The sequence below is a fragment of the Rhinolophus sinicus genome, chromosome X, assembly GCF_036562045.2.
Source record: "Rhinolophus sinicus isolate RSC01 chromosome X, ASM3656204v1, whole genome shotgun sequence".
Lineage (NCBI taxonomy): Eukaryota > Metazoa > Chordata > Mammalia > Chiroptera > Rhinolophidae > Rhinolophus > Rhinolophus sinicus.
In genome coordinates, this window is record NC_133768.1 from 42,782,606 (window position 1) to 42,810,022 (window position 27,417).

Consider the following 27,417-nt stretch of genomic DNA (forward strand, 5'->3'; position numbering starts at 1 on the left):
GAGCAGAAATAAACAACATAGAGTCTAAAAGAACAGTATAAACGATCAATGACCAAGAGCTGGTTCTTTGAAAAGATAAACAAAACTCATAAACCTTTAACCAGACTCAATAAAAAAACAGAGGATCCAAATAAATAAAATCAGAAATGCAAGAGAAGTGAAAACTGACACAACAGAAATACAAAGGATTGTAAGAAAACACAAAGAACTCATACAACTCAACACCAAAAAGCAAACAATCCAATTAAAAAATAGGTGGAGGACATGAACAGACACTTCTTCCAAGAAGACAAACAGCTAACAGATATATGAAAAAATGCTCAACATCACTAATCATCAGAGAAATGCAAATCAAAACCACAATGAGATATCACCTCACCCCAGTCAGAATGGCTGTCATCAACAAGACAAGTAATAGCAAGTGTTAGAGAGGCTGTGGAGAAAAAGGAACCCTCATACACTGTTGGTGGGAATGTAAACTGGTACAGCCAACTAAGAAAACAGTATGGAGGAGCCTCAAAAAATTAAGAGTAGAATTACCATACAAACCAGCAATCCCTCTCCTGGGTATCTACCCAAAAAATCTGAAAACATTTATCTGTAAAGATGTATGTACCCCCATGTTCACTGCAGCATTATTTACGGTGGCCAAGACATGGAAATAACCAAGGTGTCCTTCGATAGATGAATGGATAAAGAAGATGTGGTATATATACACAGTGGAATACTATTTTGCCATAAGAAAAGATGAAATACTGCCATTTGCGACAACATGGATGGATCTTGAGATTATAATGCTAAGTGAAATAACTCAGACAGAAAACATCAAGAATCATATCACTTCACTCATATGTGGGATATAAAACTGAAAGCAACAAATGAACAAGACAAACAAGCAAAAACTCATAGACACAGACAACACTTTAGTGGTTACCAGAGGCTAAAGGGGGACGGGGGGTGGTAGAAGAAAGTAAAGGGGGTTAAATATATGGTGATGAAGGGGGAACTGACTCTGGGTGGTGAACACACAATGCAATATATAGATGATGTATTATAGAACTGTACACTTGAAACCTATATAATTTTACTAACCAATGGTACCACAACAAATTTAATAAAATTTTAAAAATAAATAAGGAAAATATATTACAAATAATTATTTGCCAAGAAATTGGAGAATCTGGAAGAAATGGATAAATGCCTAGAAACAGACAATCTTCCTAAGGCTGAATCTGGAAGAAACAGAAAAATCTGAATAGACCATTCACTACTAACAAAATCAAATCAGTAATCAAAAAACTCCCAGCAAACAAAAGTCCTTCACCAGATGGCTTCAAGGGTGAATTTTATCAAACATTCAAAAAATAATTAACACCTATCCTTCTCAAACTATTCAAAAAAATTAAAGAGGGGACAGAAAGCACCCAAGCTCATTTTACAAGGCCGGTCAGTAATATTACTTCTGGGTTATTTATCCAAGTGAACTAAATATGTATTTTTACCCCAAAAGCTGTACATGAATATTGACAGCATCTTTTTTGTAAAATTCTGGACACAATCCAAATGTCCTTCAACAGGTGAATGGATACTGTGGCACATCCATGCCATGGCATATTACTCAGCAATAAAAAGAAACAAGCTATTATAACACAAAACAAATTTAAGAATCTGGATACGATGTTGTGAGTAAAAAAAGCCAGTCTCAAAAGGCATGATTTTCCCATGAGATCCCATGCCTCTGCCTATGGTGGTTTAGAAAGAAGTGGTGTAGTATAAATCCTTGACATTAAGCTTTTGATTGCGGTGTCATCCATTTCGAAGACATCCATCTCATATAAACACATTGCCAGCTACATAACTAGATGAAGAGCCAGGCTACCCCACCCATGAAGTTCCTTTTTTAGAAGGCCCTGGCTGCCCTAGGTAACTGATCATTTGAGTGACCCTGCAAAACCCTAGGCACCTCCCCCTTGACCCCAATAAAAGCAGAACCCAAGGTCTGTTCTCTCATCTTTACCCACAACCTCTCACTGTGGGGCCCCAGGCATGCTGTGTATCCTCCAGAACCTGTGAATAATAAAACTTGTTTTTCAAATTTCCCTGATTGTTGTTGCTGACGTGTGTCTTACAATCATAATAAGAACCAACCGCAAGAGGTGGTCCACATGTTCTGGTCACGGAAAATGCCTGTGGGATCTCCTCACAAGTAGTATGAGCCCAGGTGAGTGCCCCTAGGTATTCGCAGTTCCTAGCATCAGTATTGATAGGCTGAGACACAAAACAGGTAGACACCTGACTGTAGAAGAGCCTCATAATAGTCCACGCAATGGCCCCTGACCCATTTCTTGGCATGAGAAAGACGAGCAGGGTCAAATTTTCCATCTCTGGAATCTGACAAAGGCAAGGTAAGCAGTGATTCGAAAGTGAAAGAATGCTTTGTGATCATAGCAAGCCAAAGCCACCTGAAAGTCAAAGGTCTGGAGAACAGAAACTACCGTGTTTCCCCGAAAAAAAGACTTAGCAGGACAATAAGCTCTAATGCATCTTTTGAAGCAAAAATTAATATAAGACCCAGTCTTATAGTAAAATAAGACTGGGTCTTTATAATATAATATAATATAATATAATATAATATAATATAATATAATATAATATAATATAATATAATATAATATAATATAATAAATATAATATAATATAAATAATACAATATCGGGTCTTATATTAATTTTCGCTCCCAAAGACGGATTAGAGTTGATTGTCTAGCTAGGTCTTATTTTCAGGGAAACAGGGTAACTGTAGAGCATTAGACTGAAGAGCCACATGCTTCTACAACTAAACTTCCAAAGCTGCCTTCAACCTAAGTCTATCCTTCAGTGCTGTTTATTAGGATCATCAAAGTAGACTTCCTGTTCGTGAGTTCTGCCTTCATTTTCTATTGTTGCTATAACTGATACCACAGATTAGTGGCCTAAAACAACACATATTTATTATCTTGTAGTTCTGTAGGCAAGAAGTCCCACATGGGTCTCACCAGGCTATAATCAAGGTGTTGGCTGGACTGCATTGTCGTTCTCAGGGACGACAAGAGGAGACCTGTTCCCCAGCCTTTTCCAGATCCTAAAGGCTGCCTGCATTCCTTGGTTGGTGGCCCTCTTCCTCCATCTTCAAAGCTTAATTCCAACTACAATCCCAATTCCCCTTTGCTATATAACTAAACACAGTCACAAGTTCCAGGGATTTACACATGGACATCTTTGGAGTGGGCATTATTCTGCCTAGCATAAATTCTACTGACATCTCACATATATCCTTACAGTTCACTCTCAACCCCCACCTTGACTATGCACATGTAACCAAGGAAGTCTTACCTGATTAACAAATTCTTTAGTATTAGTTAAGTAGATACTAATCCTCTTTTTTTCAAAATCAGAAAGTTCCTTTTTTTAATTTCTCATAAATAATAAACAGAGATCTCTTATGTCAAATAGAACATGACTATATTTTAAAGATTATCTTTGTTAGCAACAAACTCTAAATGTTAGACCAGCAGTTCCCATTGCCTGCTAACATTTCAAAAATGATTTTGGGGATTGAAATTGGACCTTCAGGTGTTTGTTTTCCAAATGAAAACAAAAAACACACTCATCTGCTCTCCAAACTCTCATCTGTCCTCAACAATAGTTCACAAAAGAACATTTAACGGAAAAAAGGGTAGAAAAGAACCTCAAAATAATGTGCACATCTTTAAATCATCTTACCTTAATAAAAAATGTATTATCATTGTTTTTCTAATTTTGCTGATCTTTGATTAGTCTTTTTTTTAAATCACTTTTAAGATTGATTTACCTGTAGCAGCTGTGCCACTGTCCACATGTGTCAAGGACTGAGGGCGGCTGCGAAGTTTGCTTTTGAAAGATCTTGGTCTACGTGGTGATGCAGGTGGCAGGGGAGTCTCTGATGATTTGGTTTTGCTATCTTTAATTGCCCGAAGGCGTTCATAGAGCTCCTGCAGCTCCTTATTCTGCTGGGTTTGAAGATTTACCACCTCCTGAATGTGTCTGAATGAAAATCATGCAGAAAGCATTTTAATTGTAATGGCACCGAAGAGATGAGCCAAGAAACTCTACACCAATACAAGTAAAGTTTATTTAACAAGGAATTTAGATTAAGAATGTGGAAACACAGAATATTTTCACAATTTAATAAGGAGAAATGCCTTCTTAAGCATAACATTAAACTAACCAGACATAAAGAAAAAGGTCAACAAATTGACAAGAACAAATTTCTAAAACTTCAATATAGTGAAAGACAACACAACAAAATTTAAAGTTACATAATACTGATAATATTAACCTTTTCTTTATTATATACTGCACGTATAAATGGGAAGAAAGTATTTGCATTATATAGTAAAAGGTTAATATTTAGACTATATAAATAGCTCCTTAAAAATCAATAAGATAAAAAAGAAATTTATAGAAAAGGGAAAGCATATGAAAAGGAAACTCCAAAGAAGAAGAAATACAAATAGCCAATAAATATGAGCTGATGTACAACCTCACTATTAATTGGGAGAATACAATTTAAAAAATTTTTTAATTCATCTGATTGGAATAAACTAAAAGGATCAATAATATCCAGTTGAATATTGTTCAGAAGTGGGAAAAGAAGCATTTCCATAGATTTTTGTTTGGTGTGTAAAATGGTAGAGATACATTAGATGACAATTTAGCAATGTCTATCAATTTAAAATGTATATACCTTTTAACCCAGCAATTCCACTTTTAGGTATTGATCCTACAAAAATACTTGCATAAATATGTAAAATTATTAAGCTGTTCACTTCAACATTCTTTACATAAGCAAAACATGGCATAAAACTGAAATGTCCATTAAGGAAGGATTAAATAAACTTTAAATGGCTACATGCTATTCCAGTGTATGGAATAGATTATTGGTGCAAATACAAATACATATAGGCAAGAAGGTTAAGTCAAAAAATTGTAGAATAACATGTATATCATGATCTTAATTTTATTAAAAGCAAAAACTATGTAAATGCATAGAAAAATGACAATCTATCTATCTATCTATCTATCTATCTATCTATCTATCCCAAACAGTTCACAGTGGTTGCCTCTGAGAAATTAGATTAGGGCATGAGAAATAGAAGATTGTTTTTTGTGTGTGTTTTACTGTTGTGATGTGATTTATAATAAAATATATATATTTAGTCTTTGTCCCTGTTCTTGGAACACAGCTCCTAAAACCCTTGCAATTTCGTAAGTGATAAGAGCAATGGGAAAATCTTATTAACATTTGGTCTCTTGTCCTCAAATAGCTCCAGTTCCTGAAATAGCTCCAGAGTGATACAGGTGAAAGGAGTATCTTGTTATTCATGGCAAGCCCCTTTGAATCACATCTCATTTTAGGTTAATGAAGTGACTTCTGGAAAGTCCCTAAGGATGGGGGGCTGGTTGCCAGGGAAGCCAACCAAATGATTACAGGGTAAGAATTTTCAGCCCCTCTGCCCCCCCACTCTGGGGAGGGGAGAAGCTAGAGATTGAATTAATCACCAATGGCCAGTGATTTACCTACCTAATATGAGGAAAATTCCATAAAAATTCCTGAATTACAGGATTTGGAGAGCTTCCAGCTTGGTGAATACGTGAAGGTGCTGGGAGAGCGACACTCTCAAGAGGGCATGGAAGCTCCATGCTCTTTCCCCTATAACTTGCCACCTGGCTATTCTTGAGTTGCATCCCTTTATAATAAACCAATAATCTTGTAAGTAAACTGTTTTCCGGAGTTCTATAAACCACTCTAGCAAATTAAGCGAAGCTGATGAAGTGTTCATGGAAACCTCCAATTTATAACAGGCTCGTCAGAAGCATAGGTAATACTACCTGCTCTGGTGATTGGCATGGGGGGGCGGTGCTGTGGGGCTGAGCTCTTAACCTGTGAGATCTCATGCTATCTTTGTAGTTTTCAATCATTAAAATGTCACCAGTACTAAAGTAGCTAACAATCAGACACTTAGTTCTATAAAACCCCAGGCTACTAGATAGGCAACAAGAGAAACAACTCTTACTTTTCTCGTAATTTTTGAAGCTCCACCTTTAAGTCCTCATCCTCTATTTCTGACTCATCATCACTGCTCATTGGGGAAGATGGAGAATAGAAGAGTGAGCTCTGTGTTTCAGCATAGGCTTTTTCTTCACAGAGTGGCAAGCACTGATCACTCTCTGGACAAGTCTTTGCCACTGACTTCCCTCTGCCAGCAAGAGTGGTTGAAAATTCACCATCAGAGCTAGGCTGTTTCCCTACGGTAAGTTTCTCTCTCTCTTTACGCAACAGTTTAGATCCAGACTGCATGCTACTTCCCGTGGCTGAAATTTCTTCCAGTTGCTTTTTTGGGGTCATAGAAGACATATCAGTCTTACAAGCTGTGCTGAAAGATGAGAAGTTGCCATCTTGCTTGGGAATTCTTTTATCTTCCTTAATGGATTCATGAGAAGATTCACGAGCAGCTCGTAACTTCTCAGGAGAAAATAAAGTTTGTGGATTGTGCGTGGCAGGTTCCATTTCTACCAACTGAGCCTTTGTTGTTTCAGTAAAGGCTAGAGCTTCTTCACTAGAATGGCTTGTCATTTCATTGAACGCTGGTATGTGCTCCTTTCCAAAAGATGTCACTTTCACTGACTGCTCCTGAGGAACTGTAATCACCTGAGATACAAAAAGGCAAAAGTGGCTGGCTCTGCCTAACCAAAGAGTAAACCCACAAAGAAATTCAATATCAATATAGGGCACAGACAAGTGGATGGTCTGCTTCTCATGCACACATATCAATAACACCAAAACTTAAAAATTCCATCTATATACCTCACATTCAAAGTCTTTCACGTGGTCCCCTTGGGTAAAGAAAGTTGGATTTGTATTGCTCAAACAAAATACCACAACTTAAAAAAAATCCCATAATTAACATTGCCGAGATTATAAAGGATTTATAAAAAAGATGACCCAACCGCCTACCATAAAATGATGACTCATTTCTGTGCTTTCTTCCAGCTACTAAAATTCCCATTTCTGCAGATACATCTTTACTAGATAGCTTCAAAAGGTGAGGGAATGCATATAAGGGGAACAAGTTAAATATGACAATGATCTAATTTAAAGTAAGTGTCATCTACAGACCAAGGTCCTCAATGCTGTTACCTGTTATAATACCCTTGTAGGTAAGGATTCAACCAAAGACACAAACCTGAAACCGACCCCGCTGAAATGATCCAGGCATCGCTTTACATCTACTCAAAGCCCTAGTATCAGCTGTGGACTCTCCTGTCATAGGAATGGGATCTGGAGTAACTGCTGATCTATTATCTTCTGTTTCCACTGCAAGTTTTGCCAAATTGTAAGCAGAAAAGAGAAAATTATTTAAGACTAAATTTGTTTACATTACCAAAAATGAAGAAAAGTAGAAAAAGCTTAACTCCTGCTAGACAATTAAAAAGTGTTAATGTAATAAGCAACGTTGTAAAGTCCCTAACTCTAAATCAGACATTGCAAGACTTATCCCAAGACTTAGTATCTATATGAAATGAATAACTGCACAATCAAATTAGTTACAAAAGGAAAAATAAAATGGCAATGATATTAATGGGATATGTCACATACATGGGCTAGGTGGAAAAAGTGGCAAGATTTGCATATGAACAACAACAAAAATTCAAAAGCAAAACAAGTAAATGAAAAGTGATGTTACCTAGGCTATGTCCCTGACTGTAAGCACACTACCTTGACAGACTTTTGATCTCTTGAAAAAGCTGGTTGACTGCCGTAGCCTGTATGCCCAGCTTTTAAATTTGCGAGTCCAGGATTTCTTGCTAATAGGATTTTTGAGACTAGGACAAGTAAAGCTTAGGCCAAAATATCCACCTCCTGTCTGCAGACGAATGGCTCCACCACTTGACACAGCAGCAGGATAAGCCTCTGGATCCCCTGGAAGTGAAGCATCTGGAGACATCTCCTAATGGAGATAAGAAGAGAAAAATCAAAATGGTAATAATTTAGGTGGATCAGTTGTTCATACCTTTGCAGTTTCTAATATGGACTAATCAGAAATCAAAAATAGAATGCTATGTATACTTGCATTAATAGTGTCGTATCAAACTGAACTTGGAATATTCAAATTACAGGAATTAAGCCTTCCCCTTTCTTTAAAAACATTATTTAGACTTCAGACAAATGAGAAGAATATTAATCTTCTACCCTAGAATATTTTTCCTCAAAGCAACTTTGGAAACGGAAAATTAAAATTATTTCCTTCATATGTACCCATTTACTAAAAAGGTAATTGAAACCCTATACTCTTAAAATGGAAATTTTTATTTATGCTTGTGTTATTTAAGAGTTAGTGAAAGATGCCTGACATAAATGGTAACATAGAAAAACAAGATAACTAGGCACTGAGATTTACAGAGAAATATTACCAAATCCAGTTTCTTTCTTTATGTAAGTACACAGAAATTTATAATGGACCTTAAAATTATTTCAAATCATGCTCTAAAAACTGTTAACATCAGGCCATGGCTGGCTATAAAATCACTCTCCCCTCTTCTTGTCCTCCAATCCCTTCCCTAAAAAACCCAGAACTAACTATTATATTCTAAATGAGAACTCTAAAAACAAACTCCCTATAATAATACACAAAATTAATATATGCAATCACAAATACATTGGGAAACATGAGAATGGTCACCAGAAATCTAGAAAATTAAGAGTATTTAAAAGATGAAAGAATGGGATTTAGCATATGTCTAAAAGAAGAGCACCTAAGCAGCACTAAGCATACCACAGTCTTGGGTAAGAATTATTAATGCTTAGGGCAGGTCAGCAGTTACTGAAAATAAAATTCTGAACAATCAGTTTTTATTTTCCAAAGTCCCATTTTTATAATAGCAATACTACTACTTTCATGAAGAGAAAAAAGACTCTCAATAATATTATGATTCAGAAAATGTTACATTGGTCCCACTGAAATTACAGAAAAGATTTTTAATAAGTAATAACTGGATCAACATAGTAAATTAAATACAAGTTCTAGCCTCCTTTACCAATCCAAATCCATAGACATGACAGGAAAAACAGATGTAGACATATGCATATATAATTAAAGGAGGACAAAGTGGCCCATGACATATGCAGAAACTGTTTCAAAATGCTGCAAATTCAAGCGGCAGATAGAGGCAGGAGGAGAGAACCCTGGGCAACCAAAAGGATGAGTGGTTGGCTAGAACTCTTACAAAGCTCTACACGATCTGTCTTCTATATGTCTCTTCATAACTCCATTAACACCCTTCTATTACTGGCCTTCTTTTAGTTCATTGAACAGCTCTCCACCTGTGAATATCACCATCAAATACAAGTTTCTCTTTGACCACCCTATATTAAGTAATCCCGTAGGTTTTCTATCATAGCTCTTTACTTATTTGTTTAGAGTCTATCTTCCCCCACTAGAATGTGAGGTCCACAAAAACAGAGATCTTGACTTACTCATTGCTCAGGAGATAGTCACTGAGTGAAAGAGTGAACTGGTTGGGGTACCAAAGAAGGAACATCCAGGTAGTTCTGGCCCTTCCCTCCCCACCTCCATAGTAAGCAAAAGACAGCAGAGGTATCTGCTCCCAAATCAAAGTGGGAAGAGGAAAATGTTAGTAGCCAAGAGAAAGGTCAGCAATGTAGGGAGGAGACAATATCCAGGAGAAGGGAAGCTCTTCTACCTTTGAAAACTAGCTACTGGGCCATGCATGCTCCATGCAGCATTAGTCAAGGTGCAATATTCAGTGCCAGGAAGCATGTCCTACACCTTTCTCACAATTACCAGAGGAAGGCTACAGTAATTGTGTACAGCATTTATGGAGAGACAAATAAGAAATATGATAGGAAGAGGGGAAGAAGAGATGAGTACACAACTAAGAATCACCAAACACTGAATGGGAAATCAACACAATAAGAAAACACTGAACTCAACAAACAGAAGAACAGCCAAGGAAATAGCATTATTAATAACACAGATTAAAACTTTAATGTCTCCGAAGATGTGTGAATATACTACGTCCATAAGAAAAAGAATACGGTTACAAGAAATTAAAAATATAATCCTTGACATAAAAAATAGCTGACTAGGACATTGGTAACAGCTTAAAAACTGAGAAATTCTCCCAGTACAAAAATCAAAGGGACAAACAGATAGAAAGCATGAAAAGTTAACAGATAAGAAAAACAGGCAATGAAGAAATAAAAGTATCTCCATTCACAGATCCTGAATAATACACCAAAAGCTGTTAGAGCTAATTAATAAACTCAGCAAAGTTGTAGGATATAACATCAACGCTCAAAAATCAGTTACAGTGGCAATGAAAATCTGAAAAGAAAATTAAGAAAACAATTTAATTTATAACAACAACAAAGATAATAACAAATGGCTCTGGAACAACTGGATAACCACATACAAAATAAAGAAGCTGGACCCTTATCTCATACCATATATGAAAATTAACTCAAAATGATCCTACCATATGTACTTAGTCAATCAAGTATGAAGCAAAATAAAGACATTTTTGGACATTAAAAAAAAAAATTAGTTACCCATGTAACATATTTTAAAATATCACTCATAGAAGCATTTCGAGTGTGTGTGGGGGGGGGAAGGAATTCTAGGACACCAGAAACAATGGCAGGTAAGTTTGACCCAGATGTAGCAATGGTCACTTGAATAGAATAAAAGCATCCACTTGACCTTGACAGTTGGAAGAGTCTCCTTTGAGCAAAAAAGTTTAAATGACAGAGAAATGCATTTCATTTTTTTATGTTTCTAATCACATTACGTGATCATTAGATAACACAAATAATCATAATATAAATACTGTTTATTGATTTTCAATTCTTTGAATCAACCTATAGGCAAAGCATAACCAATTGTTAGAGAAAAAAAATGTAGATGTTAAAATTTTACCAATGTTAAAAAGTAATATAAGTGATGAAAACTGAAAGATGTATGGGGAAGAAAAGTGGAGGAAAGGGAAAATACAGTAACTTCCTCATCCTTCATAGCAGTGAGTCAACAGGTATTGCATAAATTATAAAATAAAAAAATAGATGAATAAATATATATTTATAAGTTATTAATGGCAATGACCACAAGAATTAAGACCAGGAACTTAACAGTGTTTGGGGAGAGCAATGGGGTGTGAGAGGGTGTTAAACACGATTACTTTTTTCTATCCTTCTGAATTGCTTTCATGTTTTTGTATTAATTAAATAATTTAAAATGACTTGTTTATGAAAAAACATTTAAATTATATCGATTCAATGGAATATGAATGTCACTGTTTAAAAAAGCTAAGTGAGGTAGAACTCTGTGTACTGACATGATAGATGTCCATAATAAGTGAAAAAAAATGCAGACCAGTTCACATATGTAAAGCAGTATATGTTAATAAATATATATTTATACCTTTGCAAATATATAATACAGATAAATAAAAATATGTATATAAATACGTGGATGTTACTTAAAACCATGTCTGGAAAGATTTGGAAGTGGGGTGAATTTTGCTTTACATATACGTAAATATTACTTATGTAATAATAACAAAGAGATACAGTGGTAAAGATTTAGAATGATATCTATAATATAATGTAAAATGAAAAAATCAAGTTGTAGACTGATATATATATATATAGCACAATCTTATTTTTGTAAATAAAAAGTTGCAAGTATGTAAATAGACCTGTGTAAACTTAAGTCAAGAAGGGTAAGTGCCAAATACTAGATAAACACCAGATAATGGTTACCTCTGTGATTTGAAGAGAGAGAAAAGGGAAGTTAAATTCCTACATTACATACTTAAAAATAAAAAAAGTCATGAGATTATGGATGATTTTTACTTTCTTTTTTTAAAAAAATTTTCAAATAAATTAAAACCCACAAAACAGATTAAATTAAAACCGTAAACTTTTTTTTTTTTTTTTTTTTTTTTTTTTTTTTTTTTTTTTTTTACCGTAAACATTTTTAAAGGAAACTGATAGCAAGCATAGTTAAGTGGAAATATAAAAGTAAGTTCTTCCCATCCCTGCACATTTCCACCTGGTGGGACGCCCACTCTGCGCTCAGGTATGTCACACATCATTGAATGTGACATGTGATCCTCTGACATTTACACTAAGTGAAAGTGCTAGTGCTAGACCATACGTCAAACATTAGTAAAGCTTAATTTATTTATTTAACAATGCAAATAGAATTTCACTGCACACTAGTGGACCATTTATTCCAACATAAATCCCAGAGTGGTGTACTCCAGTTTAGAAGCCACTGCATTACAAGCTTCCAGAAAAATGAGTTTACTTCTTTTTGGGCAGAGAGCATGGTGAAGGAAATCTCAGAGGAGCAAACTTTTAGGGTGCAAGCATACTAGCTCCAGGATGCTGGGGGAGGAATCTCCCAAATTGCCATTCTCCTTAGTGCTTTATCATCTTCCTTTCCTCATCCAAGCAGGCAGACAAAGTAAAGAATAGCAGCAAAGCAAACAGTACAAACAGTCAACTAGTCTGGTGGCAAGGAATATGGATTTTGGGAGGTGCCCTGGAGTAAGAGGTGTTTAAATGGAGACCGAGAGTACAAGCAGGAGATAGCCAGGAAAAGGAGAGGGGAACAGTGTTCCAAACATAGGGAAGGTCATATTTGAAGCCTGTATTCATTGTAGCTTGAGGAAAGAGTGAGACCGGCTGCATATTGACTGCATACAGGGAGAGAAAGATACCTGGCTTTAAGTGATACGGTAGAGGGCAGCCATGCCTCTGCCCAACTGGTAAATATCTCTGAAACAGAACACTGGGTCTGCTGGTTAAGAGTGTAAGTTCTGAAGTTGCCTTGATCTGAGTTGGTATCCCAGCTGCATCACTCTGGGAACTTGGGCAAGTTATTTAATCTTATTTCCGTATAGAGACCACAAGAATACATACGTCATAGTGGTGTGATGAGGATTAAATTAATTAATGCATGTAAAGAGTTCAGTCCAGTATCTGGCATATGGTATTCAAGAAATATTGGCTATGTTTTCCCCTGAACAACAAAAAAAAGTAAGTTCTTCCTACAAACTAAAACACTCTATAAATCAGTTCTGTTCTTGTCATTAATACAAGAATAGACATAACAAGTTCCTAGCTAATTCACCAGAGGGCTCTCTCACCAGACAGTTCTGCAATGTATTGAGAAGTTCTGGGTACCTGCAGCCTAAGTCATGGCCTTCTCAAATATGTGTGACCTCAGAATCTTGTGACCTAGACAATTTCATTCCAAAGAACAGAACTTTACAAAAGAAGGCATTCCTTTAAAGGCATAAAGGATAAGGAATTGGTTAGAAAAAAATTATACTTACATGTAAACATAATTCGCTGGGCACAGAAGTTATCACATTCAGGTCCCTTTTGAACACTGATATGTTAGCAGGCTGACTTGCAGCCACATTGGGCAAAATCTTAGAGCCTGTTTGCTGAAAATTAGGGGACTGTGCAGGACTATCTTGAATTCCACCGTGACTGATGGCTATGACTTCTGGCAGTGGACATGAGAGTGTATCTTCAGCAGAAGAAGAAAATGGAGAGTCCATGCTTTGGGTATCCTTCTGGCTCTCAGGATAGACACTAGATACGCTATGCTCCTGATAGAGCAAGTTTCGTAATTTTTCATCCAGACTTTTAATTCGGTTATCTGCAAACTCCATTTTTGGAGGTCTTTCCCCGTCTGATTCCAGGACAGTAGTGGGTAGAAGGGTAGTCGGTTCAAGGCCAGAGGTTTGAGTGGGAATGACTGTCTTAGGAGAACTTGCTTCAGTGTTCAGTGTGGTTTCTCCTTCTTGGGAAACAAACTCTGCATCCTTAGTTGGCTGCTGTACTGATAAGGACTGAGGCTTTTGATCAGACATAAATGCCGGAGTTGTAAGAGAGGTACCAGTAATCTGAGTTGACTCGCCAGGAGGAGCCATAATTACATCAGCCTGACTGGCAGCTTGGTGACATGGATGCACAGATGGGAATATGCCTGCTTGGTTGGAGAGTCCCTCACATTCAACTGGAACTGCACGAACTGAAGTGGCAGTGCAACTGGAACTACTAGCAACTGGTGCGATTATACGCCTGTCATCTTCCACTGGATAAAGCATAGCTGGCTTAGTTTCTACACTGGTACATTCAGAAATCTTACCATCAACTACATCGTTGTGTTCTGACTTGGAGGTGAAAAGTGCACGCTGGCATGTATTATTTTCTAGAGTGAGCAGTGTGTCCTGTGATATTTCCTTATTATTTGTGTTTCTTGGACCTGGAACAATAACAAAGAATGGCTAAGCATGTATGGATAACTACAAAGCATAGACTAGTACCCAAACTCAAAAGGGACAGGAGGAGCAAGGGACAAACGAGAACCTGTGTGAAAGTACTTTTTGTAAATGAGTCTCAAAATACACAAAATTCAACCTGTCAAGAAAAAACAACGTTTCTTTTTTCATAAATATTAAATAAAAATGGCTTAAGTTATACCCTACTATTAACAACTTCAAAAATGCTTATGAAAATTTTCATAAGCACAAAATACCCCTGAAAACAAGTTAAAGATGTGGTCCATATCTTGCAGCCCCATCATACAAGTCTGGATAAAGTTAGCAGAGAATGAACACTTACTAGAAAGTGGATGTAGCCCAGGAATTGTAGACATGGACTGCTGAAGTGAAGGAGGAGATTGAGCCTCACGGTTTCTTATTGTTTGATTGATACAGAATCGCCACCGACCAACTGGGGATGACTGAGGAGCAGATTCATCTGTAGAAAGAATTAGCACAATTTAATATGCTAAGCAATTGTCAATGTTTACCTTATTAACTAAGAAAACCAGGTTAAAACACCAATTTGTCTCGTATCTCCATTTCCAACAGCACTAGGTATGTGTACTTTATAAGAACAGACCTCCTGACCGTGCAGATACTCTGAAGAACAAAGCATAAGATGTGTTTAGAGAAGAATTTTAGATTCTACTGAAACAAACATTGTATCAATAGCAACAAGAAGCAGGGCACTTTAGGGGGTTGGAAATGGAAACCACTTTTACCACGAAAACCTACATTTCCTGTTTTGTATCCTGACTATGGTGGTGTTTACACAAATCTATACAAGTATTAAAATTTACAGAACTAAATAAGTCAGACGGAGAAAGACAAATACCATATGATCTCACTTATATGTGGAATCTAAAGAACAAAATAAATGAGCAAACAATACAGACAGACTCATAGGTACAGAGAAAAAAAATAATGGTTGCTAGATTGGACAGGGGTGGGGATGAGGGAGAAGGTGAGGGGATTAGAAAGTATAAATTAGTAGCCACAATATTGCCACGGGGATATGAAAGACTGTTTGGGGAATACAATCAATAAAGTTGTAAAGATTTTGTAGGGTGTCAGATGGGCACTTGACTTATTAGGGAGACCATTCATGGATGGTGTACATGCCTGACCACTGTGCTGTACACCTGAAGCTGAATAATACTGAATGCCAACTATAATTAAATATATATATATATATATATATATACACACACACACACATACATATATATAGCCATAGGATGTGGAATACAGCATAGGGAATAGTCAATGGAACTGTAACAGCTATATGCGATGTCATAGGGGTAGTAGATTGGGGGAGGGGGGTTATCACTTTGAGAGAGGTGTAAATGTCTAACTATTATGCTGCTTTGTACACCTGAAACTAACAAAAAAAATTTCTTCATTAAAAAATAAAATTTACAGAACTGTACACCAAAAGAAAAAAGTCAATTTTACTGTATGACAACTTAAAAAATAAAGTAAAATAAGCCCCTACATCTTTACTCCTACTTCGTAAACATATTCAAATAAGTAAATTTCTTTTAAACTTTACCCTAGTTTGTCAGACAGAAATCTGCTCAGACTCCTGGCTAATGAGAAAAAGAAGATAAGGAAGACCTTGGCATTCTAACACAAACTAAATTTCAGGGTAATGATATCTGGTTCCAGGTATCCCACACCACCTGTTGTTTCTTCATGTCATTATAATTGCTTTCGAGGTCCTCATTTGTCTATGGCTCTTCTCCCACTCCTAGATACTCTAAATATACCCATGACCAGAACTGAGAAGAATGGAGAGATAAAGTCGTCAGAAAAGAAAAAGGACCCCATTTTTAGTCCCGGGAAGCTTCTCTGGTATCTGATTTACAAAAACTTAGTGATAGGAGCAAGCAGGAGCATATCACTGGTGAATGAAATCAAGATATGAATGACTATTAAAACGTGAGGCAAACTTAGAACATAACGATTTTGGTTAAGAAAGTTTCTGTCCATCTCATGATGGGGTAGGGCAGGGGGAAGAACTTACCAGTTAAGTTCAAACAGTAAAGCCGTTAAAGGTCATCAGTACTGTGACTGCATTTCTGGTAACATACCATGCGACAACTCAGAAATAAATTAATCAGATAAAGAACCAACACTTAGAAGAAACTTGGAGAATGATTTTACTTCTTATCCTCCTTTCTTCGGGGCTATGAAGTCCTTTCAAAGTGTGGGAAAGCCTACATTAACAATGCCTTTATTGGCTAACATCTTTCCCAATGAAGATGTGTAAATTAAAGTTTCCAAATGTCTTGCTTCAAAAGCCAAATGGTAAATTTTATTAAATATACTTACTGCTGGTTTGAGTGGATGCAGAATTTATCTGTACTTGTTCAGATGATCCTGTCTAAATTAAAAATGAATAGATAAATAAAGAAGTTCCTGATACATATCAGAGAAGACCTATTTACTAAACAATTGCTCTTACTTGGTTACTGTTGGATTCCACGGTAACAGAGTCAACTCCAGCGGCTCTTTCTGCAGCAGAGTGGACATGAAGGATCTCCTGAGCTTGACCTACGATAGCCCTCAATTCTTCTACAAATTTTTCTTTCTCACTTTCCAACACAAAGTTATCTTCGACCTGTCCAAAAGTAAAAGTAAGTCTGTTTATGAGAATGAATTTAGTTTGTTCAAAATTATAATATTGTATCAATGGCGATTACCCTAAAGAAAAATAAATGAAAATTAAGTATTTAGAGCCAAATGCCACAACAAAGTTAACAAAGACCCGGGGAGAAAATGCCATATAATACATTAAATTATTATTTCTATTTTGAGACCACTGACATTTGTCAGATTGGCACTATCTACCAAAAAAGAAGCTAGCATTTTAAAAACTATCTGACATTCTCTAAATTGTCGTTTGAGTAACATAACAGAGGCAATGTTTATATTTCAAATTGCATGTCCAAACACAGAAGTTTTTAAATCACAAAATGAAGCATCTCTAAAGATAAAGATAAACACAAAGATAAAGATAAAGAATCGCCAGGAGACAGTTCAGAAAATACTAGTATGTTAAACAAGAGGCAGAACTGACAAAGTTTTTAACTTTTAAAATGTTTAATTCTGCTTGGCCAGGAATGTATAACCAAAGAAAATTGGCAGAAATAAAAGCATTATGAACTCTTCCTGCCACCCGAGCCTATCCCCATTTTTAAAAAAGGAAAAAATGATAACTTACGCCTAACAATTCAAAGAAAATATGAAAACTAAATGAAATGATGAACATTACTTGAACGCCTATATATAAGATGTTGTATCAGTAGGTAACAAATTAGAATTAGCTAGGGAATTTTACAAGCTATTGATGCTTAGGCCTCACCTCCAAAGATTCTGATTTAATGAGGGACCCAGGGAATTGTTTTTCAAAAGCTCTTCAGGTGATTTTAACATGCCGTCAGGCATAAGAACCACTGGACTAGATCATCTACTAATGAAACCCCCTCATAGTTTGCAGATAAATACATTGAAACCACAGGAGGTGCAGTTAACTTCTTGATCATAACCAATTTAGCTCTGCACAAATTTTAAAAACTTACAGTACCCTAAAAATCCATGGCTCTGAATAAATGAGGAGGAGAGTTAGACAGGAAACACTAAAGGGAAAATCATTTGGTTTTATGGTAGTTACCATATAGTCTGCAATGTCCTCTGGTGAATCACCATCAACATCAAACTTGAAGGTGACCATTTTGTTATTGTGTGTCTCCAATTGACATTCAACCATGTTGTCTCCAGAGGTTGACACCTGGGAACAAACATTTCACCACCAGTTTAAGAGTCAATCATTATCTTCTCTTTGCAAGTGGTGCAGAGAACATTTAGATGAGCTCACATATAATACATGGGAAATACGGTTTAAATTGTTCAGAATCTTAAAAGATTGTTTTTCCCTTGGTGAAATATTGCCTAAACAACCATTCTATGACAAATCTAAGGCTCAAATAACTTGACAAAAAATAAGTTACAAATGTGATCCTGTGGGGAAGAAAAGGAAACATAACTTTTATAAAAAGTTGTAATAGTCACTATAGCTACCTGCTAAGCAAAGATCTAAATTTGGTCATTCATTTCCAAAATTCTCTTCATCCCACAAATAGACTCTTCAATCAGAAGAAAATGTACTGCTAATGGAAATGTAAACTGGTCCAACCTTTCTGGACAGTGATCTAGCAACATGTAATTTTCATACTCTTTGACCCACTAATTCCACTTCTAGGACTCTAACATAAGGAAATAATCAGGGATAGGTACAAAGATTTGTGCTCAAGGGTGTTTGCTGCAAAGATGGAGATGGACAGACAGACATAAAGAGAAAGACAGAGTTAGAAAAAAGACAGACTGGCAGAAAGAGACAGAAAGAAAGAAAACCTAAATGAAGAAAAACAGGACTGATTAAATTATTATCTCTCTATAAAAAGACCTATCTAAGACAGCCATTTTAAATATGTTATTGAAAAATTAATTAACGACACAGTAAAGTGTACGTAAGTTTTTGAAAAGGCAGGATACAAAATTATACATAAGGTTTAGCATCCATCTGAAACCTATACTATACTGGCTAGAGATATGGGCTTTACAGTCTGATCTGGATTCAGATCTAACTCTGGTTTGCTAGTTGATGTCCTTAGGCAAATTACTTTACCTCTCTAATCCTCATTTGTAAAGATGAGTATACTATCACCTATCAAACTAGGTTATTAAAGGATTAAATGATACAACTAATGTATAATTTTTGGGGTGTCTACCACGAAATCATTCAATAAACTTTCACTACTACTACTAGTATTACTACAATCTTAATGTAAAATACTACACATGCATACAGAAAAAGTGATGAAACAAACTAAAACTTTAACAGGAACTATCTCTGAGAGTACAAGTGATTTTTATTTTCTTCTTTACATTCTCCCTACATCGCCTAAGTTTAACAAGTAATACATAATACTCTTATCAGAAATTTTTTTTAATGGAGGAAAAGTTAATTTAGAGAGTTTCACAATACATCACCCCACCCCCGACTCCCAAACCTCTATACTCACTTAAACGAACCATATTTGCACACTGACCTGAAGGACAGTAAGCTGGAATTTAGTCCCCTTCTCCGGTCGAGGACAGGAAGTTCTTCTCTGTTTGATCCGATCTTGTTTGCCATTTCCACTTGGGTTATCAGGGGTATTGGTGTTTTCCCTCACAGCTGCCACATCATGATGTAAACTAGTAATTAAAAACACAGAAGCAACTTCTATTCAATTTCTCAGAGCAGAAATTATTCCGTGATTCTCAAAGCCCAGTATTTAACCCAAATCAGAGTTAATGTTTGAAATCCCTTCACGGCTAGAATCATTCCATCCTGATGATAAAATGTGAAGAAAAACTCCCAATTCTAAAATCACAAATAATGAATTTAAGGGAAATAAATAAGTAGAACAATATATTTTTAAAAGTTATGATTGCACAGCTCTATGAATGTATATTTCATACAGGATGGAATGATACTAAAAACCATTGAATTGTATACTTCAAATGGGTGGATTTAATGGCATGTGAATTATGTCTCAATAAAGCTGTTCAAGTTATGAAAAACTGAGGTCACGTTGTATTTATTTGGTAAACATCTTCTCACAGTAAAGAAAGTGAAAGAAAAACACTGTCAGTGATGGGCCTCTGGGGAACCTTTTATCAGATCAATTTTATCTTGTTTTTTGGGGGTTTCTTATTCATATGTTCAAATAAACATTCTAGAAATCAAGTCTTACTCAAAATATACTTTTTTATGTAATGAACTCAATAGGGGATAGACAGATCAGGTGTGGGAGACAGGAATAGTGCAGGAGGCAAAACAAGAAATGAAAATAAGATAAAGAAAATGTGATATATATTATGCAATGGAATATTATCTGGCCAAGAAAAGTAATGAAATTTCAGCATTTGTGACAAAATGCGTGGACTTTGAGGGCATTATGCTAAGTGAAATAAGTCAGAAAAAGAAAAACAAATACCACATAATCTAACTTACATGTGGAATCTAGAAAAAAAAAAAAAAGAAAGAAAAATGCTCATAGACACAGAACAGATCGGTGGTTGCCAGAAGTGGGGAGCGGAGGGGTGGGGGTAGGAGTTTGGCAAAATGGGTAAAGAGAGTCAAAGGCACAAACTTCCAGTTATAAAATAAATAAGTCACGGGAATATAATGTATAGCACGCTGACTATAGTTAATAGAACTGTACTGTACATTTCAAAGTTGCTAAGAGAGTAGGTGTGAAAAGTTCTCATCCCAAGAAAAAAAAAATCTGTAACTCTGAGGTGATGGATGTTAATCAGACTTACTGTGGTATTAATTTCACAATATATACAAATGTGAAATCATTATGTGGTGTACTGAAAATAATATAAAGTTGTATGCCAGTTATACTTTCTTTTTTTTTTTAATTTTATTTTATTAACTTTATTGGGGTGACAATTGTTAGTAAAATTACATAGATTTCAGGTGTACATTTCTGTATTACATCATCTATAAATCCCATTGTGTGTTCATCACCCAGAGTCAGTTCTCCTTCCATCACCATATATTTGATCCCCCTTACCCTCATCTCCCATCCCCCACCCCCCACCCCCCCTTACCCTCTGGCAACCACCAAACTACTGTCTGTGTCTATGAGTTTCTGTTTCTCATTTGTTTGTCTTGTTCTTTTGTTGCTTTTGGTTTATATACCACATATCAGTGAAATCACATGGTTCTCTGCTTTTTCTGTCTGACTTATTTCGCTCATATCAATCAATCAATCAATCAATCAAATTCACCACAATTTTGGTTAAAAAATGAATCATGTGAAAAAGGTTCAACATGACTAATTCTAACTAGTTGTATTTTGCAAGTTCAAATCAATATGATTATGAAAGAGCAGACTAACTTTCAGTTTATCTGTGTCAAGGGAATTTTTCAATCTTTTCTTTAATAAGTTTGAAGATCTTTCAATAAATACAAAAATTCCAATAAACACATTTGAAACTTAAACAAGAGCTGTGAGCACCAAAATACATATTTTTAAAGTCCTCCTAAAAACTACTCATGAAGTATCTGTATTAAGAAATATAAGGATAAATAAAATTACCTCCTAAAATTTTTCCTATGTCCATGTGAAAAAAAGATTTTGCATAAATACAAGTGGTAGAAGATGCATTAATACTGCTTAGTTTTTTAATACACAGAGAAATACCAATAACAAATAACCCCTTCAGAGGATAAATAGGATGCAATTTAGTCAATGGGGCTATATCACTCAACTGCAGAGTTACCTTAAAACACTAGATTAGGGTTTGGGACAAGATGGCAGAAACTCAACTCTCCCTGTTCCTCCCCTCTAAGTACAACTAGAAAATCTGGAAATAATACAGTAGACAATCACAGGAGGGTAAAAAGATGAAGGCGGACTGTCTGGGGACTCCCCTGGACTTAAGGAAAAACAGCAGCTTGGCGTCAACTTCTTACCCACCCAATGACAGAAGACAGTCCAGGCTTACTGTCTCCCGACTCCCGGCCCAAAGGCAAAGGCAGCCCAAGTGTAGTGGCCTCTTAAACCCCAACCCAGTGGCAGAAGGTGGTTCAGGTGAGCCCTTTCCTCCCTTAGTGATGCTGGCGGGAACTCCACCAGTAGCAAGTGGCCTGGAAAGCCGGCCTAGGGCAGCAGGCCTAGAGGAGTGCTCTCCCACCCCTCCATCCAGCAGTGGGGCCCAGTGGTATTAGGTAAGCCAAGCAGACCAGAATCATACTATAAGGACTCTGAAAACTCAATTGTCATTAGAACAGGGTGACTGCCTGAAAACATACAGTATTTGAATAGGATCCAGAGTCTTTTAACATAATATTCAAAATGTCCAGGAAACAAATGAAAATTCGTTGTCATACTAAAACCCAGGAAAATCACAATTTGAATTCGAAAAGAAAATCAACAGATGCCAATGCCAGGATGAATTAGATATTGGAATTAACTGACAAGGATTTTAAAACAGCCATCATCAAAATGCATCAATAAGCAATTATAAATACTCTTGAAGCAAATGAAAAAACAAAAGAGATCTCATAAAATAGAAGATATTAGAAAAGAACAAAATGGAAATTATAGAATTCAAAGTACAATCATAGAAATAAACAACTTATTGAATGAGCTCAGTAGCAGATTGAATAAGACACATGAATAAATCAGTGAACTTGAACACAGAACAATAGGAATTATACAATCTGAACAGCATAGAGGAAAATATTAGTTTATAACTACCAAATAATATATATCTACTTATAATTTATTTCTTTAGATTAGCTGGAATTCTACTCTAAATTACATTATTTCTTACTTCTTTTTTTAACACTTACAAGCCTGTCTTAGGAACAGAATGCTATAATAATGAGAACAAGAAAATGGTCAATAATTTCACAATACATACGCTCTTTACTAATATAAAAAGGTAAAAATAATAGATACTATTTTTATTGAACATACACATAAATACAAGAACACAGAAATCTCTCTAGTCAAGACACACTAAACCCCTAATGAATGCAAATAATTCAACATACCCTTCTTATCGGTTTCATGGTATTAATTTGAAGATACTCACCTTCGAACTAAATCCGGTTTTAGAAGAGTTGCTTGTTGTTCAACTCCAACTGGTTGGGAGACAGGCTGTAAATAGTACAGAAAGAAAACTTGTTATGATAACAGCAAACTTTAAGCTAAAGATGCAAATTGCTATTATTTCAGAAAACATACGTGTTACATTTCATATTTTGGACCTCACAAACCAGGTAGAATATCTACATTATTAAATGTCTATATCACTCCTATTGTTGATTTTACTACCAAAAATACAGAAAAATAAAATGTAACAGTACTCATATTCACCAAGATTTTTCATTAAGAAAAGATAGCATTGTCTTATATGCTTTTGTGTTATTTTTCAATGGAGAACATTGACATACAACTTCCAGATCTGATTGTAAAACTACTACTAAAAGAAAGAGTTGCTACCATTACACAACTGATAAATCAATGACTCAAGCTTTAGCATATTGTGTCGTCTTGCTCTTTCTCACTCTCTTTTCACAAAACTACTGCCAACTATCCCTCTGGCATTAGTATCAATAGCTGCAATACTGACTCCTAGAAGAAAAGTTTGAGCACTCTAAAAAAGGAAAATGCCAACCCCACTGGAAAACAACTTTAAATGTTTATCTAATCCATCCTATATACTGCCATAGGTGACAGCAGAGTGACCTTAAAATTCAAATCTACCAAAATTGATCACTTCCCTAACTAGTTTAAATCTCCAACGATGGCTCCTTATCTTCTACAAGGTTTTTTTCTTTAGCTACAAAAAGCTTTACTGTTTCAGTTTGGTTCACGACATGGGAGAGGGCTCCAGGGTGGTTAGAAGGCTGTCTAGTGGTTGCAGGGAGAGGCACAGGTAGAAGCTCAACACCAGGGGGATGTAGAGGAGCCACTTAAAGGCGCTGGGCTCCAAAGGCTCCTAGTTGTGCTTGAGGGTGAGCCTTTAGAAGAGATACTCGCCCAGCCCAGCCTGGGGACCGGTCATCCTGCAGAGGTTAGTCAGGTGGTCTCCCATCTTGATGAGTTGCACCTCCTCATCTAGGAAGTGGCTCTCCAGGAAATCACAGAGATGGAGGTCTGTGTGGGCAGAACCCAGGGCATGCAGATAAAAAAGGGCCTGGTTCAGGTTATTCTCCATGACCATGGCGGATTCCATGGCTTCCTGAGTTTTATTCTACGCATCTTGGGAAGGCTTCTGCACATCCTGGAAGAGGACATGGCTGCCACACTGGTATTACAATTTCAAAAGACGTTCAGCGACTTCATGCTTCTCTTGAACCAACTTGTGAAAAAAGTGACCCATGCCCTCCAGCGTTACATTGTTGCAGTCAAAATAGAAGCCCAGAGAGAGGTAGGTGTAGGAGGCCCACAGGTTCAGGTTTACCAGGAGGCTGATGGCAACCTCCACCTTGGTGAACTAATTGTGGTGAACTTGGGAGCTCATGGTTGCTCAACAATAAGGAAATAAGCTCAAAAAATGGTGTTGGCTGCTCTTGGAGACTAAAGATGAATAATATGCTTCTTAAGGTTATGACTGGAAAAGAGGTTGGAGGATGTTTGGAGGCTGAAAGTAGGGACATCCCTGGGTCTATTCTGTCCAAACACTGTTGAAGCAAGAGACAGATCTGGAGGCCAGCCAAGGGCAATGCCAAGGTTAAGTTCCAGTGGACAGCAAATAAAATCATCAGTTAACCAGTCCCTGCCTTATTCTCTAGCCTCTTCTCTGCTTGAAGCCAGTGAACTCAAGCTCCTCTGAATGAGTTGGACTTTTCCATATACTGTGACTCTACTTATATTCCTTCATCTCCCTGGACTATCTGAACTCCTACTCAGTCCTGTCCATTTAGCAAATATCTGAAAGAGAATTCCTATATAAAAGAAGCCTCTATTACAGTGGGCTCCAGAAAAACCAGCAAAATCGCCCTGGGGACTCTTTAAAGAACCTATACCGTAGCTCATATCATGGTTTCTAAACTGAAAAGGATGAAGGTTCCTTGGAGAAATGGCTGATTCCAGCACTGGGGCAAGGAAAGTACAAGATGCACCTGGATCATCTTTATGCCAAAAAATAAAAAAGTGTTTAAAGAATGATGAAACCATATCAAAAGCAAAGAGGAGACAGCTTGAAGGGTTCCCACTTCCCAAATATGGGACAATTTGGACATCAAAATAAATAATGATAGTAACAGAATATAACCCATTCAATAAAATAAGTATCCAATTCCGGTCAAGATTGTGGAGTAGATAAATGCTATGCTTGCCTTCTCTCAAGACCACATCAAAATTAATACTAAACTACAGAACAACCATCATTGAGAATCACCTAAAGTCTAGCAGAATTGAAGCTTAAGGACAATTAAGGACATGCAGAAGAAGCCATCTCAACACTGGTAGGAGGAGCAGAGACATGGAATGAGCTGGCCCCTTGTGTAATGGTCCTACACTGTGTAAGAACATTAAAAATCAGGAGGGATATATCAGCTGCAAAGGTCACTCCAAGAGGAGTGAGGGGTCCCAGCCCTGTACCAAGGTTCCGCAGGCCAGGGTTCCAGAGCCGGGGAGAAAAGTCGCCATACTTCTGGCTGGGAAAACAAGTAGAGATGGTGGCTGAGTGAGACGAGAGAGGCTGGAGTCCAAGATGCTACTCTTAAAGGGCCCACACATGGATTCACTTGCTGATGGACTCACTCACTATAAGCTCCACTGCTGGGCAGCAGTTGAAAGGCGCTACGGACATACAAAGAAGAACTGAATTGTCTAGCTTCAGAGCAAGGACTTCAGGGGCAGGTTTCTCCCAGACAGAAGTGCCGGTGGAAGCCAATGGTTCTTTGTTGAGCCCTCCCCTCTCCAGCGAGTGAAGCAGGTGACTGCCATATCTGGCTCTCCAACTACCTGGCTAACACCGTTCATTCACCTTGCCCTGGTGATTCCTGAGAGCCCACCACACCCAACTGTGGACCCACCCAAGCCATTTCCCATGGTTTCCCACACAAACGACCTATCCTGATTTACACTACAGACATTGTTAAAATCTCTTAAAGGTTCACAAAACCCAAACAAGCAGCATCTGGCTTCAGTATGCTCCGTACCTCTAGCTGAGCAGCCCTAAGCCTGGCACTAGTGACAGAAGCCTCGGTTTGTGGCCTGGCCTCTTGACACACCTCCAAGCCAAGCGTCGGTGGAGACCATCTGCAGATTACTTTGTGACTCATTCCAGGTGGCCCAGGGCAGGGTACAGGCTGTGGCTGAACTTGGCCTCAGACGGGGCCTCACCCAGGACGGCCTGGGGATGGCAACGTTGGGTGGCTGCCTTGAGACTGGGCTGGAGCATCACCTGGCCACCTCCAAAGATGACACACCCAAATGGAAGACTAGGCAGGCAACAGAGCCCTGTTAAAGCAAATCCTGTTCTGTAGGGTCAGCCTGTGCACAACAGTTCCTCCACTGTAGTCATGGCCAATCCTCACATCCAATCAACCCAAGGGTCAATCCTTCCTACTGATGTGCAAACAGCAGCCAAAGTTCAACTACAACAGGAGGGCACACACAACCCACACAAGAGACATACCTGGTACACCTGCCACTGCTGACTGGGGAGATTGTGCCACTGAGCACCACAGCACACCTGTTACATAAGGTCACTACTACAGCAAGCCTGGGAGGCATAGAAGCCCTACCTAATACATAGAAACAAACATAAGGAGGCAGCCAAAATGGAGAGACAAAGAAACATGTCCCAAATAAAGGAACAGGACAAAGCTCCAGAAAAAGAACTAAACAATATGGAGACAAGCAATCTAACAGGCACAGAGTTCAAAACAGTGGTTAGAAAGATTCTCAATGATCTCAGGGAGAACTTCAACAAATACATAGGAAACATATAAATGGAGATAACAAAACATACAAAAGAACCAGTCAGAAATGAAGAATACAACAACCGAAATTAAGAACACATTAGAGGGAATCAACCGATTAGATGAAGCAGAGGATTGAATCAGCTATTTAGAAGACAAGGTAGCAGAAAACACCCTATCAGAACAGCAAAAGAAAAAAGAATCCAAAACAATCAGGACAGTCTAAGGGGCCTTTGGGACAACATCAAGAATACCAAATTCACCATAAGGAGAAGAGAGAGAGCAAGGAATTGAAAACCTATATGAAGAAATAATGATGGAAAACTTCCTTAACCTTGCGAAAGAAATAGACATACAAGCCCAAAAAGCAATCAGAGTGCCAAACAAGATAAACCCAAAATGCCCACAGCAAGACACATCATAATTAAAATGCCGAAGGTTAAAGACAAAGAAAGAATCTTAAAA

The 27,417-nt window shown here is 37.2% G+C and overlaps 1 protein-coding gene across 4 annotated transcripts in view; it reads right to left on the reverse strand.

The window, feature by feature from the left end:
* Positions 1–27,417, reverse strand: part of WNK3 (WNK lysine deficient protein kinase 3) — a 162,747-nt gene that overhangs the window by 22,410 nt on the left and 112,920 nt on the right. For 3 of the 4 annotated variants that reach the window (XM_074323555.1, XM_019710840.2, XM_074323554.1), the window contains exons 11-21: positions 23,109–23,173; positions 19,559–19,706; positions 18,121–18,237; positions 16,912–17,067; positions 16,779–16,830; positions 14,743–14,880; positions 13,443–14,383; positions 7,798–8,029; positions 7,265–7,395; positions 6,095–6,729; positions 3,850–4,061 (exon numbers count right to left, since the gene is read on the reverse strand). In XM_074323555.1, coding sequence (XP_074179656.1) covers positions 3,850–4,061; positions 6,095–6,729; positions 7,265–7,395; positions 7,798–8,029; positions 13,443–14,383; positions 14,743–14,880; positions 16,779–16,830; positions 16,912–17,067; positions 18,121–18,237; positions 19,559–19,706; positions 23,109–23,173 — 2,827 coding nt within the window. The remainder of the gene's footprint in view (positions 1–3,849; positions 4,062–6,094; positions 6,730–7,264; positions 7,396–7,797; positions 8,030–13,442; positions 14,384–14,742; positions 14,881–16,778; positions 16,831–16,911; positions 17,068–18,120; positions 18,238–19,558; positions 19,707–23,108; positions 23,174–27,417) is intronic. The other variant, XM_074323556.1, reaches the window with a different exon arrangement.